This window comes from Camponotus floridanus, unplaced genomic scaffold, assembly GCF_003227725.1.
Source record: "Camponotus floridanus strain SB8 unplaced genomic scaffold, Cflo_v7.5 scaffold64, whole genome shotgun sequence".
In the NCBI taxonomy this organism is placed as follows: domain Eukaryota; kingdom Metazoa; phylum Arthropoda; class Insecta; order Hymenoptera; family Formicidae; genus Camponotus; species Camponotus floridanus.
In genome coordinates, this window is record NW_020229814.1 from 1,061,003 (window position 1) to 1,078,120 (window position 17,118).

The 17,118-nt window shown below is 27.2% G+C and overlaps 2 protein-coding genes across 2 annotated transcripts; one reads left to right on the forward strand and one right to left on the reverse strand.

Moving 5' to 3' along the window:
• Window positions 1-197: 197 nt before the first annotated feature.
• Window positions 198-5,578, reverse strand: LOC105252169 (protein fem-1 homolog B). The gene is made up of 10 exons (XM_011259442.3): window positions 4,990-5,578; window positions 3,709-3,886; window positions 3,402-3,619; window positions 2,868-3,208; window positions 2,628-2,788; window positions 2,249-2,553; window positions 1,856-2,085; window positions 1,656-1,772; window positions 1,474-1,580; window positions 198-1,377 (listed from the first exon to the last, which is right to left on the reverse strand). The coding sequence occupies exons 1-10, from the start codon at window positions 5,134-5,136 to the stop codon at window positions 1,220-1,222; spliced, it is 1,962 nt and encodes a 653-aa protein (XP_011257744.1). The 5' UTR covers window positions 5,137-5,578; the 3' UTR covers window positions 198-1,219.
• Window positions 5,579-9,322: 3,744 nt separating this feature from the next.
• Window positions 9,323-15,056, forward strand: LOC109610059 (cytochrome P450 4C1-like). The gene is made up of 13 exons (XM_025413288.1): window positions 9,323-9,421; window positions 9,838-10,097; window positions 10,377-10,486; window positions 10,726-10,816; window positions 11,338-11,523; window positions 12,277-12,370; window positions 12,906-13,008; window positions 13,202-13,301; window positions 13,545-13,651; window positions 13,728-13,796; window positions 14,049-14,217; window positions 14,432-14,611; window positions 14,678-15,056. Exons 2-13 carry the CDS (start codon window positions 9,941-9,943, stop codon window positions 14,878-14,880), a joined length of 1,569 nt encoding a protein of 522 aa, XP_025269073.1. The 5' UTR covers window positions 9,323-9,421; window positions 9,838-9,940; the 3' UTR covers window positions 14,881-15,056.
• Window positions 15,057-17,118: the final 2,062 nt, after the last annotated feature.

Sequence of the window (17,118 nt, forward strand, 5' to 3'; positions counted from 1 at the left end):
CGAATATACATCTACATACGATAAAATCCTACCGTCACGAATATAAATTGTACCTGCTTAAGGATTACTATTTATTTTTTTTCTTCTCTTCTCTTTTGCGCCAAAAGATATTTTTGAACACACATGTATATTTGTACAGAAGTGTTATCGATAAGGCGAGCGCCGTTATGTAAAATGTGTAAGATAGATATAAAATAAACGAGAATCTGTAAACATTGTGTAAATAATATGTAAAGAGTATTTTTTGTGCGTATGTATATTCTTATATATTTTACCATGATTTTCCTAGCGTTTCACAGTTGTATGCAGAGAATACGTGTGTAAATAAACTAAATAAATTTATAATACGGCAACCACACACGGATGTATACATTTTATACTTATCTCAGATTGTCTTGTGGCATATTTTCTAACTGAGCGATTATATACAAAATTGAATTGAGCGCAAACACGCGAGAAAATTCATGCAAGAACTGACCGTAGCTTCCAAGCTGTATGTTTATTCAGTTTGATTTAAGAATTATAATTATCACAGTTAAAGTTAGCAAAAACGAGAGAGCAAAATTTTAATGCACAATGCCCGCTACTTATTCGAATATTTTATGTAACTATTTGCCGCATTTCTATAATACATTTAATATAAAAAGATAATTTTAACATAATATCAACACACACATATTGCAAAAGGACAACTTTCACAAATTGCGTGATAATTCTTATTCAATTTTTTTTATAAACGATGTATATATATAAATCCCACATTAGAAAGAGAGAAAGAATGTCTTTCCCAAGACATCTGTAGAATTTCGATTTTACATATTTCATATTACATATAATATATAAAGCTATATGATATATATAAAGCTTCAAAACATTAGGTATATATTTAGCGTTATAGTCCATTGTCTCTATTCTGCGACCCTTCACCTTAGATTTCTCTTTACTAGGCCGATTGTTCTTTTTCTCTAAATTAGAATCCTCCCCTTGCATTGCTCTCTTACAATTTATACTCGGAATCACATCAGAGTAAAGAAACGAGCGAAAAACATTGAGAATATTTTCATTTTGCGGATTTGTTATTAGAATAAGAATAAATATTGAGGGAAAGTCATAGAATAGAGAAAATCGATTGTACTTTGTACAAGAATATTGTAAAATATTGTGTATACTTTCTATACGAGGAAACCTCGATTCTCTTCGTTATGATGTCGAAGACTCGTCAGCTCTGATTCAGCCCGGGTCCGTGCAGCTCTATAAAACTTTCCAACGAACGTGGAACGTGACCATAATAGGGCAGATTGTAAGCTTTGATTGCCTTGGCAGCCATACATGTTAACGATAATTTGGTTTGAGTTCGTAATATTATTTTAGCTACACCTAAAATAGAAATTGAAAATCGGCCAATCGGTTCATGTGAAATCGTAGTAAAATCTGCGAATTTAAATCGAGACAGAACAAGATCTATAAATCTACCTGTGGTGACTACATCGTACGGTGTTCGTCCCCCATTATTTACAGTATCCATATGTGCTCCAGCTTCTATAAGGTCTATTATAATCGAATGTAAAGTCGCAAAATCGCTGAAAAGACATTAAAAAGTTATTGAAGCTACAAAGTTGTGTAAATTATGTAGTAGCAATTTTAATATAGCATACCTGATGGCTTTGTTGTAACTAACGATAACATGGAGCGGTGTGTTTCTTTCATTATCCATTGCGTTTACATCAGCACCGCAACGAATCAATAATTTCGCCGTAGCCGCGCATGGAAATCTGAAAACCAAGCAGGTAATTTTGATTATTAATGGGATACTCTCATCTTATTGATATTACTTTAATATTTTTTTTTTACGTACTTGCAGACATCATTCGTATGAAAATCGTCGACGGGAGTTTCAGCATTCACAGCAAGATGTAATAGGGTCTGCCCGTCTTTCAGACACATCTGCAACGCGCATAATTTGTGCACCAAGTGATATGCCTGTCTCAAATCCGACTCATCGCATCTGTTTCCATTAAGCGTCATAAGTTTCGTCAAAATCGTTAGAATGTATAGAGTCGTTGTAATATTTGATTCCATTTCTTCCTATGCAGATATTATTTTTTAATATGTAAAAATATATTTAATTAATATTTATATTAATATGTAAAAAATATATAATGCTTCAGAAACACGCTAAAGCACACCGGATATTGGATTATATTAAAATACAGTTTGTAGAAATAAGAGTCCTTTTCGTCAAACTTACAACACATTGATCAATGTCATCCTTGGGATCTGGATTTTGAATTTTAATTTTGTTTCTATTCAATTCTGTTATGCTTGCCTCCAATACATTAATCACTTGAGAAAAATCTAAATCGACGCCTACATGTATCATTTGCGAAAAGACTTGTGCAAATCGAAGAAGATCTGTCACAATAGATATATCATTGAGCTGTCTCAGTTTCAAAGCATGCAACCACAAGTCTATACATCTATCAAATCTAGCATTGTCTGCAAATATAGCGCCTCTGAATACTATAGGATGCGGCAGTTCTGGATTATGGAGACCTAATAATAAAAAAAAATATATTTTTCATTAAAGAACATATATTAATACACAGTACTTTTAATGAAAAACATACCTAAAATTCTTTCCCGAATAACAAGCGATTCCATATGTATGGCATTGGGATTGTCTTTGATGCTTTCTAATCTCTCGAGTGTTTCACATTCCCTCCAGTTCTCATATGCTTTTACAGTTGGACCTAGTTGCTTATATACAATATTATTAGTATCACTATACCTGGGGGACACATAAGGAAAATAATGTATAAAATAGACACAAGAATCCACAGTAAAATGAAAACAAACATTTTTCTTACCTTAACTCCATTGCTTTATACAGGTACTTGTACGCCTTAGTTAGACAATAATTATCTTTATCATTAGCATAAGATGCTCCGAGTAATTCATAAGCATCTATTATTTCCTCCTTTGTCACTTCTTCTCTTTGTACTAGATATTCAACGACTTCCGCGCGCGTTCGCTCAGCTGCCGTTATTAAAGGTGTCATGCCACTTACATTTTTTGTCATTTTCGTTCCATACTTTAATAATTCACAAACAATGTTACTATGTCCGCATTCAGCAGCAAAATGCAATGCCGTTGCCCCACAAAATGCCTTCTTGTTAGGATCTGCCCCTTTGTCTAATAAAAAATTAACCTGAATCGTAGAAAAAAATTTAGATGACAAAAAATGGATTAAATCTAATAATCAATCTATGTAAACAAAAGTGGCATAACAAATAAATAAGACCAATAATTTTCTATATGTCATTATATATATATATATATATATATATATATATATATATATAATAAATTTATATAAATTATAATAAATAAATAAGTCTCACAATATCAAGATGTCCTTTGTATGATGCTATCATAAGGCAAGTGTTGTTGAACGTATTGGGAATATTTATGTCCGCCCGATGATCAATCAAGTATTTAACAATATCCAAACGTCCATTAAAACATGCCGCTCGAAGTGGGGTAGAATTAGTTTTCGTTGGATGGTTAACGTTTGCGCCTGCTTTTACAAGAGTTTTAAGAACACTTAAATGTCCTGCACCTGTAATTGAAATATTTCACTATTAATGGAACAGAATTTTTTACTACAATATCTTTTATATATATATTATTAATATGTTATTCTGTTACCTGCTGCGGCCCAAAGTGCACTAGCTCCCTCAATAACATATCCATTAAATTTGACTGTACCTTCTTGTTCTAAATCAGGTTTGAACTTGTCAAGTAACATTCTAACTACCTTATTGTGCCCGTAACGTGCGGCAACTATTAAAGGAGTACACCTTTGTCCTTCGTCTTCTAGGACTTTCTATAAACATAAATCCAAACATCTTAGAGATTATGCTTTGTACATATGAATGAAATAATTAGATACAAATAATTATATTGATAAGAGAAGATTATACATGTCAAATTAATACAGATTAAGAATTTATTTATAACAATATGTAGCTTAGAAAGATTTACAAAAAATTAATGATAATATGAAATATATATAATTACTCATTATATATATAAATAATCTAATGAAAAATAGATCTAAGTGTTATTATAAATAACATCTACATATATATTTAAACATAACATGTTGCAAGTTGTCCTGAATAATTCTTTTTAAATGTGTCACAATTTGTGCACCAGAATTCACACATACAATGACATATAAAATATATATATATATATATATATATATATATATATATATATATTATATATAATGATATAATATTTTACAAACTTAAATTGTTAACAGAATAATTAATTGCTTGCTATGTGAAATTAACTACATAAATCTAATGCACAGTTTCCCTGCTCATGATCGCTAAAAACTATAATTAAAATTTTATTTTATATATTTGAAATTATAATATTTGGAAATAAAGTTAGAAATTGTGAAATACTTTGCAATTTCTGGACAAAGAAGTATCGCGACCAATATTACAATAATGTGTATATATATTTAACCATGATTAATCGAGCAAATGATATTTACAATAAGAATTATTGCGACGCCTAATTAATTTTAAAACAAAAATCTAGTTTCCACCATATAGTATTCCACAAACTTGAATTATATCAAAATAATTAATTGCTTGCTATGTGAAATTAAGTACATAATTCTAACGCACAGTTTCCCTGATCATGAACGCTAAAAATTATAATTAAAATTTTATTTTATATATTTGAAATTATAATATTTGGAAATAAAGTTAAAAATTGTGACATACTTTGCAATTTCTGGACAAAGAAGTATCGCGACCAATATTGCAATAATGTATATATATATTTACCCATGATTAATCGAGAAAATGATATTTACAATGGGAATTATTACGGCGCCTAATCAATTTTAAATCAAAAAAGCTAGTTTCTACGAACGAGATTAGAGTGCGAACTCTAATCGAAATTTACCTGATTGATCAGATAATTGACATCGGCGTCGGATTTATCGCTCAGCAAGGTATAAAGAGCGATTGCCATCCCGTCCCTCGCGGAATAATAAATCCGCTTGACCAGCGATTGCTGGGGCTCGTCTATTATTTCGCACGCGGTGTCCATCCTCGTGAAAGATTCCTTCAGCCGAGCTGCCCAAGCTCGTAAAAACGAATATTCGCGAATCAGCTGATATCACCGTGAATCGCGGTAACCTCAAAAGTCATGTTCCTCGCTCTTTGTTGGGCTCCTTGCGAAAAATACGCCGTCACCGTCGTACTCTATTTTAAGAGCGTTGCACGCCAAAGTATAGCGATTTCGTTGTAAAAATAACCGCACAAAGCGTTTTTGCGCCGCGCGCTGTCCTTTTGTTTCTTGCAGATGTCGGATGCTGGATCAACGAGGAAGACTTAATTCGCGATCGCATGTGTCATTCGGGGAAGAGGATTTACCCGACAATTCATTCATCTTTCGCGATATTCCATCGTCCGAAATAACGAATTCATCTTCATACGCGCACGTATATCGATGCATATGTGAACTGTATGATCGACGACGGTTCAGCTGCGAGACTCGTGCCGATTGACAGTTCCGCGCATGATCAGCTGACGTTAACGACAGTGTTCGTTTTTACCGACGAAATTCGCAGCGGTGGATTCACGCGATCGTTGACATTTTGCGCAAAAAAAAATGATACAGCGATGATCTTCTATCTTTATTAATCTATTTTTCTATCCTTCTTTATTTAAAAAAAAATAAAAACAGTCCGCTATTCTCTTTCTCTTTCTTGGGAAAAATATTTATATTAACAAATACTCAGCTGATTTTTATATGTGCGGCAAAAAAATGAGAAAAATTGCCAATGTGTGTATTTAGGCCCGGTTTCACCAACGTGATTTAATCTAATCGGTCGATTAACTGTCAGAGTTGCCAACTGCTGAACATAATAAAACTGATCGTAACCTATTTTCTTTCTGTGAAGCAAGGTCCGTGGATGGCGACGTTCGTTTTTAAAGTCTTGTTATTGGCAATTCTGGTGACCAATTTAATCGACCGATTAGATTAAATCACGTTGGTGAAACCGGGCCATATTCTTGTAATTTATCTCGAGAGCTTTCCAAAACACTATAATAAAGTATTTTTTTGTTGAGTAGCTTTTGAGTTATGAGGCTTGAAGTAATTTCTTAATTTTATATAAACCATAAAATATTTAATAAAAATATGTATTTTTCGATTATTTTACCTCAATAATTTTATGCACAAAATAATGTAAAGAATCAATTGATGTAAAGAAAACACATAGTTGTTTTTAATAAAAAAATATGTAATTGTTAATTTCAAATTACATACTTTTTTCCTCAAATGTTTTCCTGATGAGAATAGTGAAAACTTTAAAATAGGAGACTGTATATAAAACTTATGATAAATATTCTATATGATAGTGTAATATGAATTAAGCATGTTTTTATATAATTTATATTAATTTTTCTTATGTTTAAATATTTAACATATAAAAACACTTTCTTTTTTCGCGCTCTATTCAAATAAAAATATTGTCTCGCTCTTTTGCATTCTTCTTCCGATTTTTATGATCAGTAATTCATAGAATTAAAAGAAAATTTCGCTGAATTTAAAAGCTTTATAAAATTAAATTTAACGTATGTAAGGATCCTCTATCATGTACAATCGCAATAAAAACGTTTATCCATCAAATATATACGTTCAAAGCTAATAAAAAAGTTATTTTTTGTGTCTTATTCATAGAATTAAAAGAAAGTTTCAATCGACGCAATCGATTTCTCACGGGTTTTGAGCTGAATGAAAATAAATATCTTCTTTTCGTGGAGTAATACACGCATCATATATCAAGGAATCAAGATTGATAGATATCTGTTTCGATGACTAGAGGATGCCACAGTGGATCATGATTGCTGTTTTTATTTTCATCTTCATTTGTTGCAACAAGTTTTCTTTCTTTGGAAAAATTCTTTGGATTAATGGATTGTTTTTTCGGTAGCTATTTTTTTTTCGGTAGCTAGAATCTTTTTTTTCAAAATAATTTTCAATCGACGGAATATATTCAATACAATATTGGAATTATATTTTTATATCTGCAGCAGTTTAAATTTGTCAAGATCGTTAATTAAATTTAATTTTTTTTCTGTTATGCGAAATAATATTTTTATGTTTTTTCCTTATCCATTTTAAATTTTAAGTGGTAAATATTTTAATTATATATTTGAAAGATGCGGTGTATTTATCGTTACATTATCGTACAACTTTAAATTTAATTCCTTTACTTATAAAATATTATTTATATTATATTTGTTCTTTTCTGTGTTAATAAATTCCTTCTTCACATAAATCTCGTAGGAAAGAGATCTGTCGCGTAGATTTACACTTACACACACGCTAAATAAAGAAATAAAGGAGGAAAAGAACACGTAAAACTATATTGAATATTGATAAATAATTTTCAGAATAAAACTATAATACAAAGTATATATAAATATTTTAAGTGTAATTATTTGTTAAAAATATTTTCTATTAACACAAATTATAATTTTTCAGAATAATAAATCGATCGAAAAGATAAGATTTTAGGATGGAAAAATATTACTAAAAAAATATTATATAGAAATTATGTATATGACATATATGACCAAATGAACAGATGTCATGAGATTATAAGGAATAAAAGATTAAAGGATATACAATAAGAATATAAATAGCATAACGGACCAATGAACAGCATATTTGAATTTTAAAATAATAGTTTGCATTTTTATTTGTTTATATATATAATTAATAAATTATCGACTGATAAGAAATCGACTGATGAGAGAGATTTCCAATCGTTTGTGAAAAGTGTGGAGTATAAGTGAAACGTATAATTAGCACCATTTGCGCAACGTGAATATAAAAATATTAAATTTTAATAAATATTAATATTTTATATTTATAAAAATGCAACATACCATATATTAAATATTTATTTTAATCATGTTGATTCTTATTATTAGTTTTAGCATATTACAATTCATATTCACTTATGTTTTGTTACGTTTTACATTTTATTTACCTTACATTCCTATAATACATATATTCTTACAAAAGATATAATCTATTTTTTATTTTTTTTATTTATCTATACATAACTTGTAATTTTAAAGTTGCAAAATTTGTTTGTCTACACACGGGAAATCGACTATTCACAAACGCGATTTTGATTAAAATAACTTTGTCGCAAAGAAATATCTCTTTGAGAGAGCACCATTTCTTTGTCAGTGACCACTTGGTACAAATCACAGCATCATTTTGTTATGATTAAAATTTCTTGATGAGCACTTTATGTCATATCACGAAATTAGATCAATAAAAATGTTATCTGTTATTTCCTAATATCTTACGTATATTAAGTGAGATTCAAATACTAACAAGGTACAAAATTATAACTATTTAGATAAAAAAATGTCATATCACATTACAGTGTGAAGCTTTTATATAATGCTATTGATATGCTAATATTATATAATCATTTTACATATGTTTCGAATGCCTCTTATTATACTTTAAGTATTTTTTTAATAAAATTTCTTCTTCTTGTTGAAACATCAAATATTATAATTTTTATTTAGAATACTAATTTCTTTTATCTGGAATTTCTCTTTTCATTAATCATAAGTATGTTTATAAAACACAAAATAATATGTAAAATTTACGAATATACAGATATATAAATATTTCAGGAATCATTTGGATATTCCAGCAATATTTAAAAAATATTTAACATATCGAATGGAACATTGTATAAAAGCTTACACAAAAATATCCCATACATTTAACACATTGCATACATTTTCAAATCTATTATCTATGTCTAAATCTCGATAATATACATTTTATTTTCGATATATTCAAATGTTCCCGAATCGCCAAGTCCCCTTGATATTCTGTTGATATAACTTTTCCACGTATCTTCGCGCTTTCCTACGAGAAAATACTCTTCGAAAATATCAATCGGCGCTACGCTACCGTTGCGCGTAAATATATGTTTTTACCCTTTAAATTTTGATGCGTAGTGAGATAGAAAGGTAACATAATTAATTTAAAATAAGTTATTTGATCGCTGTGCATGACCGGTCTTGTAATTTGCATCTGAGTAAAAAAAATCGTGCGACGGTAAGTCGAAAGTGAATTTGAAAGGTGCAAGTAAGTAGGGGAAGGTAACACCATTATAAAAATAATAAGCTCTTGAGTAGAAGAACAGTATAAATACAAGCTTCTTTTATTATTAACTTGCAGATCTGTTGAAGTGACTTATGCACCTATTTAACGAGATTTACAATCCTATCTTAATTATTTGAGTTATGTGTTTCGATTGATCGTTATATCATATGGAATCTATCAGGTAATCTTTATAAAATTTTATAAATTTATATAAAATAAAAGATTTTATAAAATTTTATAACACATTCTATTGCAAAATCTCAATATTTAATATCACCTTTAGTATAAAACGAGATATAATTTTAAAACAAATTTTTTAAAATATCAAGTTGTTAATTTTATTTGATTGTTATAATTGTATTAAATTATTATTATATGTTGCAATATATATTTTATGTTATTGTCTTATAAAATGTACGTTATATTAATTTTGCGAAAATATTTGACATAATAATTATTAGATATCATATCGAAATATTATAATTAGATAAACAAAAAGAACAAATAAAATAAATAAATAAGCTTTTAAGCAATAATTATATAGTTTATATAATTATATTATTTATTTAACTTATTTATTTAACTTATTATATTAAGATAACTACGAATTTTGTTGAAAATCGAATACATACGAAGAATAAAAAACAATAAACGATTGGAGCTTAATCAAATAATCAAGAAACATCAAAACGGTTAAGAAATGATATTCATTATTATATTGATATTATCTATGTTTATTTTATTGGTATATAATTATTATGTGTATTATGAAAAATACGAGCGATTTCTTAATCTTATACCGGGACCATCGGGTTTTCCGATTATTGGCAATATACTCCAATGCTATGTGTCAGCAGGTAAGTACAAAATTGCTAATCTATTTACATTAATTGATAAACGAAATCTGTCAAGTAAACAAGCAAAAATTTATAAATCATTTATTTTGAAACATATATTTATCAAGTTTGTTACATGTAGATTATTTCTCTTTGCAATAACAATTTGCAATCCATGTTCTTTATTATCTGCTTTCAATGTATTTATGTATATGCACAGAAGTGCACATTAATATTAAAAATAAAATTAATCCCATAAAAACATTTATGTTATATTGATATTTATAATATAATTTTTAGAGGAACAATGGAAGCTCTTCCGTAAATTATTTGATGAGTATTATCCCATTTTTAAATTCGGAGGTTTATTTATACATGCAGTGTGTATTCGTCATCCAGATGATTTAAAGGTAATAAAAGAAATTTCTCTGTATACATTACGATTGAATTAGATTGAAGAGTCTTGCGATTTACAGAAAGATATTCACTGATAAAAAATGTTTTTTATGAGAATGAAAAGCTAAATATCGATACTCCATCAAGATTAGAATAAAATACAGAGATGCAATTAATAAATTATTTGTGTATTTAAAATTAGTGATATATTAAGTGAATAATATATATTTTTTCCTGTTTCCGATTATTTCAGACGATACTAAGCAACACTAAGCACATCGAAAAAAGTCGTTTGTATGACGTGTTTCATCCTTGGTTAAATACAGGTCTCTTCACTAGCACAGGTAATATAACGTTAATATATGTATAAGTACATACTTTTCTGTTACAATTTGTTGTCGATCTGTCACAGAAAATCAAATAAAATGTTAAAATTAGACTTGAATATTATCTTAAATGGTGAATGTATACAACCTCTTTGTTAAAAACTAATAATTTAAAAAAAAATTTATAGATGAGATATTGAGAGATAATTTCGCCGTGATGCATGTTCATATTGTCATAAATAGAAGTAAGAGAGATAATATAGTTATAATTTAGTTAGTATTTAAATCAAAGATCATCACTAATAGATTGTACTATTAGTAATAAATTTAATTAATATTAATTTATATATTATATATTATACATTTTTATATATTTATATATTATATATTTATATTATTATTATATATTCTATATTTTTTTAATTTATTTCTATTTAGTAATTTATAAAAAGTTAATTACAAAATAATAATTACATCTACTTGATACTTGCAATTCCTCTTTTATAGCATAATGTTGCTTTATTTTGTTTCCGTTTTAGCGATTAAGTGGGAGTCGCGGCGACAAATGTTAACACCTGCATTCCATTTCAATATATTGAATAAATTTGTTGATATCTTGGTCAAGGAAGGCGATTGCATGACAAAATCGTTGAAAGATGTCGGAGAACCAGTTGTAAAGGATTTATTACCATTTATTCGTAAACATACGTTAAACGCGATATGCGGTAAGGAGTTCTTATTTTACATTATGTACATGAATTTTATTTTAAATTATTATAGCTTAAAATAAAAATAAAATAATGTTTCTATACGAAGTATTACTGCTACACACGGTAAAAAACATTTTGTACTTCTGTTAAAATTTTCTCGTGTAAAAATTTTTGTGTTAAATTTTTAACATACTCTTATGTTAATGTAACATATTATCGTTGCGTTATTTTTACATTTCTGCGTTGAGTTAATATTCACGTTTCTAAGAGTTAAAACAACACAATTAATATGTAAATGCACAAATTTTTTATGAAATATGTTATATGTTAAAATGAATAGATAAGTTGTGTTATTTTTCTGTCTATAACAGTTTTCTGTAACAGTTTATGTTAGATCGACATATCTCTTCTATTATTTATCATAAAAATGTAAGAATAACATTTTCTTTTAATTAAATTTAACATTATAAATATGTACTATAACATAAACTTTATTTCCAAATAAAGTTTAAGTGTTACACTTTTGTATTAATTTTTAAACATATTACTTGTGTTATTTATTTACATACTTGCCTTCTGTTAAATTAACATTGAAATTAGAGTGGATAAATTGGGACATGTAAAATTTGTTAAATTTAATCCAAAATTTTTTACTGTGCAAGTAAAGAGATAGATAATATCTAATATTATAAAATTATAATAAGAAGATACCCGCAAAATATTTCCCTGAAAATAATCTTTGACTGTTTTATTTAAATGCATTTGTAGAAACTATTATGGGCGGTTGTCTGCACAATCTTGACGAGTTTCAACAACAGTATCGAAATGCGATTCACGATATAACCAAATTAATAATTTATAGGTAATTCACGAATATAGAATATAATTGTATGATCTTTTAACTTATAATCCGTTTTTTAACTTATAATCTCGTTTAACTTTGATACTTTACATTAAACATTTTGCAAAATAGATTAATTAATGTATAATTATGTAAAGGTGGAAATGAAAATGTCACTTCATTTAAAGTCGACAATTTTCAATCAAAATCTGTTGTCTGTGTATCACTAAATGTTTCATTACATAATTGTTTGTAATCTTTAAAATGTTGAAAATATTAGAACAATTAAGGGAAAAATAAATTGTGTCGAAAATTTATAAAGAAATTATATTCCATTAGAAATCTATAGCTAACATAAAATAAAAAATTTTTAGAAAATTCTACTTTTTTGTAATATATATATATGGATTTAAATTTTTTATGTATTTTTTACAATCAATAATTATTAAAAATTAAACTGATTTTATGATGGCTTTAATTAGGGCTTTTATAAAATAACATTATTGGAATTATATCATCATTTGAAATTATGTGATTTTATTGAATTTTGGTTTAGAGGATTAAGACCTTGGTTATATAATGATTTATTATTCTCATTGTCACCACAAGGAAGAAAGCAAAAGAAGGTCTTGAAAATATTGCATGGATTTACGGAAAAAGTACGTTATCACATTATTTTAAATCTTACAATACTTTTATGTGTAAAATAACAATAAATCTCGTAATCTTTGTAGGGTTACATTATTTATTTTAAATATTAATATTATGTTATAAATATTTACTATATAATACAATACCATTGTTATTTAATACAAAAAATCTTGTCAAAAATTAAATATTGTATTTGTATAGATCATCGCGGAAAGAAAACTTTATCACGAACGCACCAATGACCGATACTTAAAAAACCTTGAAAGTAACGAAGAGACAGAAAATTTTGACGTGTTTGAAAGTACGTAAGAGATCAGAGCTTCTAATTATGTTGGCTGCGCAATTAATTTAATATTATACATGGTTATATGATTGCATTATTTATATTAAGCACATGATCACATGTAATAATATAACATATGTTTGCTGTAAAATTAAATTATTATTATTTGTAATAGAGTTTGAATTTTAAATAAAAACTGTTATTGTATAATTAAAGTGTGGCATGTAAAAGGGAAATTGATATTAATATGTTTTTTTTCAGTTAAAAAAAATAGGCTAGCTATGTTGGATCTTTTAATAGCGGCATCTCGAGAAAATTCTCTAACTGATTTGGATATCAGAGAAGAAGTCGATACTTTTATATTCGGAGTATGTATTTGTCACCTTTTTCCATTTTTTTATAGATGATATATAAATATGTATAACAATATGATGATGATTATAGGGTCATGATACTACAGCGACGAGTTTAATGTTTCTTTTACTACTCCTAGCTGAACACAAAGATATCCAGGTACCTATTTCCCGCAATATATTGTAATATATTATTTAAATTTTTAAAGATTTTTCTTCAAAGTAATAAAGATATCAAGTTCTTATTATACGATATATACGATATATTTTTCCTAGATATATTAGATATTCGGAAGAGATTTAACCGTATTTAAAATAAATGGAAATTTTGATTTATTAACAATTTATTTTTATCTGTGCACTAAAAATCAGAATTAAGAAATACATTTTCATTATATTATTGATGACACAGGAGCGTGTAAGGGCTGAAGTCGATACTGTGATGCAAGAAAACGAAGGAAAACTTAACATGAGATTATTACAAAATTTATCATATTTAGACAGATGTTTAAAGGAAGCGCTACGTTTGTATCCGAGCGTGAATTTTATATTACGCAAGACTGGGAATGCTGTAAAATTACGTAATTAGTCACTTTTTGCTGCATATATTTTTAAATATGTTACATAAAATGGAGTAACATAATATGGAGTTACATAATATGGAGTATATGTTATTGAATGTAAAGTAAGATTAATTAGTATTTTAAGAATACAATATTGATATATTTTATTTTTCTCAAAGAAGCTCTCATTTTCGTAAATTTTAATATTTTTCAATTTTATAATAATTTTCAGAATCATATATCGTACCCGTTGGAACGTCCATATGTCTTAATATTTACGGAGTTCACAGAGATCCTAATTTTTGGCCAAATCCAGAAGTATTTGATCCGGACAGATTTTTACCCGAAAAGAAAAAGAATCGTCATCCTTATTCTTATATACCATTCAGTGCAGGATCAAGAAATTGCATAGGTGAATTGATCGCGATTTTCGTTTCTCCTCGTATCAATAATATTTATCATAAACTTCGAATTGTAGGTCAACGTCTCGGTTTGCTGATGATGAAAGCTATGATAGCCCCTTTGATACATAATTTTTATTTGGAACCTATTGAGTATTTAAAAAATATTCCTTTATTACTTGATATAATAATACGTCCTGCTCATCCAGTTCATATAAAATTCATCCCGATCAAGTGCAAACAGCCATTTAAAAATAACGTGGATATTACAAGAGTGTAATAAAATGATGCAGTGGGTAAAATCGAAGAAAATTGTTATGTATATTATACGTTCAACATTATGAGGAAATATTATGTATGTAAACATTACGTTTAATTATGAAAATATTCACACAGAAAATCTTAGAAAACAGAACCCTATATATCCTATATATTAACTCTATATACCCTATTATATATACCCTATATTATATAAACATATTATATATACCTCTATATATCCTATTATATATTAAATTTAACATATGTAAGAATCCTCTATCATGTGCAATCGCAATAAAAACGTTTATCCATAAAATATATGCGTGCAAAGCTAATGAAGCAGTTATTTTTGCGTCTTATTCATAGAATTAAAAGAAAGTTTCAATCGACGCAATCGATTTCTCACGGGTTTTGAGCTGAATGAAAATAAATATCTTCTTTTCATGGAATAATACATTATATATCAAGGTATCAAGATTGATAGATATCTGTTTCGATGACTAGAGGATGCCACAGTGGATGATGATTGCTGTTTTTATTTTCATCTTCATTTGTTGCAACAAGTTTTCTTTCTTTGGATTAATGGATTGTTTTCTATTTTTTTCGGTAGCTAGAATCTTTTTCTTCAAAATAATTTTCAATCGACGAAATATATTCATCGTATACTTGAATCGATTTACAATATTGCAATTATATTTTTATATCTGCAGCAGTTTAAATTTGTCAAGATCGTTAATTAAATTTAACTTTTTTTTGTTATGCGAAATAATATTTTTATGTTTTTTCCTTATCCATTTTAAATTTTAAGTGGTAAACATTTTAATTATACATTTGAAAGATGCGGTGTATTTATCGTTACATTATCGTACAACTTTAAATTTAATTCCTTTCTTCCTACTTATAAAATATTAGTTATATTATATTTGTTCTTTCTTATATTTGTTCTTTATTTATATTATATTTGTTCTTTTCTGTGTTAATAAATTCCTTCTTCACATAAATCTCGTAGGAAAGAGATCTGTCGCGTAGATTTACACTTACACACACGCTAAATAAAGAAATAAAAGAGGAAAAGAACACGTAAAACTATATTGAATATTGATAAATAATTTTCAGAATAAAACTATAATACAAAGTATATATAAATATTTTAAGTGTAATTATTTGTTAAAAATATTTTCTATTAACACAAATTATAAGTTTTCAGAATAATAAATCGAACGAAAAGATAAGATTTTAGGATGGAAAAATATCACTAAAAAAATATTATATATGTAGAAATTATGTATATGACATATATGACGATGAACAGATGTCATGAGATTATAAGGAATAAAAGATTAAAGGATATACAATAAGAATATAAATAGCATAACGGACCAATAAACAGCATATTTGAATTTTAAAATAATAGTTTGCATTTTTATTTGTTTATATACATATATAATTAATAAATTATCGACTGATGAGAGAGATTTCCAATCGTTTGTGAAAAATGTGGAGTATAAGTGAAACGTATAATCAGCACCATTTGCGCAACGTAAATATAAAAATATTAAATTTTAATAAATATTAATATTTTATATTTATAAAAATGCAACATACCATATATTAAATATTTATTTTAATCATGTTGATTTTTATTATTAGTTTTAGCATATTACAATTCATATTCACTTATGTTTTGTTACGTTTTACATTTTATTTACCTTACATTCCTATAATACATATATTCTTACAAAAGATATAATCTATTTTTTATTTTTTTTATTTCTCTATACATAACTTGTAATTTTAAAGTTGCAAAATTTGTTTGTCTACACACGGGAAATCGACTATTCACAAACGCGATTTTGATTAAAATAACTTTGTCGCAAAGAAATATCTCTTTGAGAGAGCACCATTTCTTTGTCAGTGACCACTTGGTACAAATCACAGCATCATTTTGTTATGATTAAAATTTCTTGAGCACTTTATGTCACATCACGAAATTAGATCAATAAAAATGTTATCTGTTATTTCCTAATATCTTACGTATATTAAGTGAGATTCAAATACTAACAAGATACAAAATTATAACTATTTAGATAAAAAAATGTCATATCACATTACAGTGTGAAGCTTTTATATAATGCTATTGATATGCTAATATTATATAATCATTTTACATATGTTTCGAATGCCTCTTATTATACTTTAAGTATTTTTTTAATAAAATTTCTTCTTCTTGTTGAAACATGAAATATTATAATTTTTA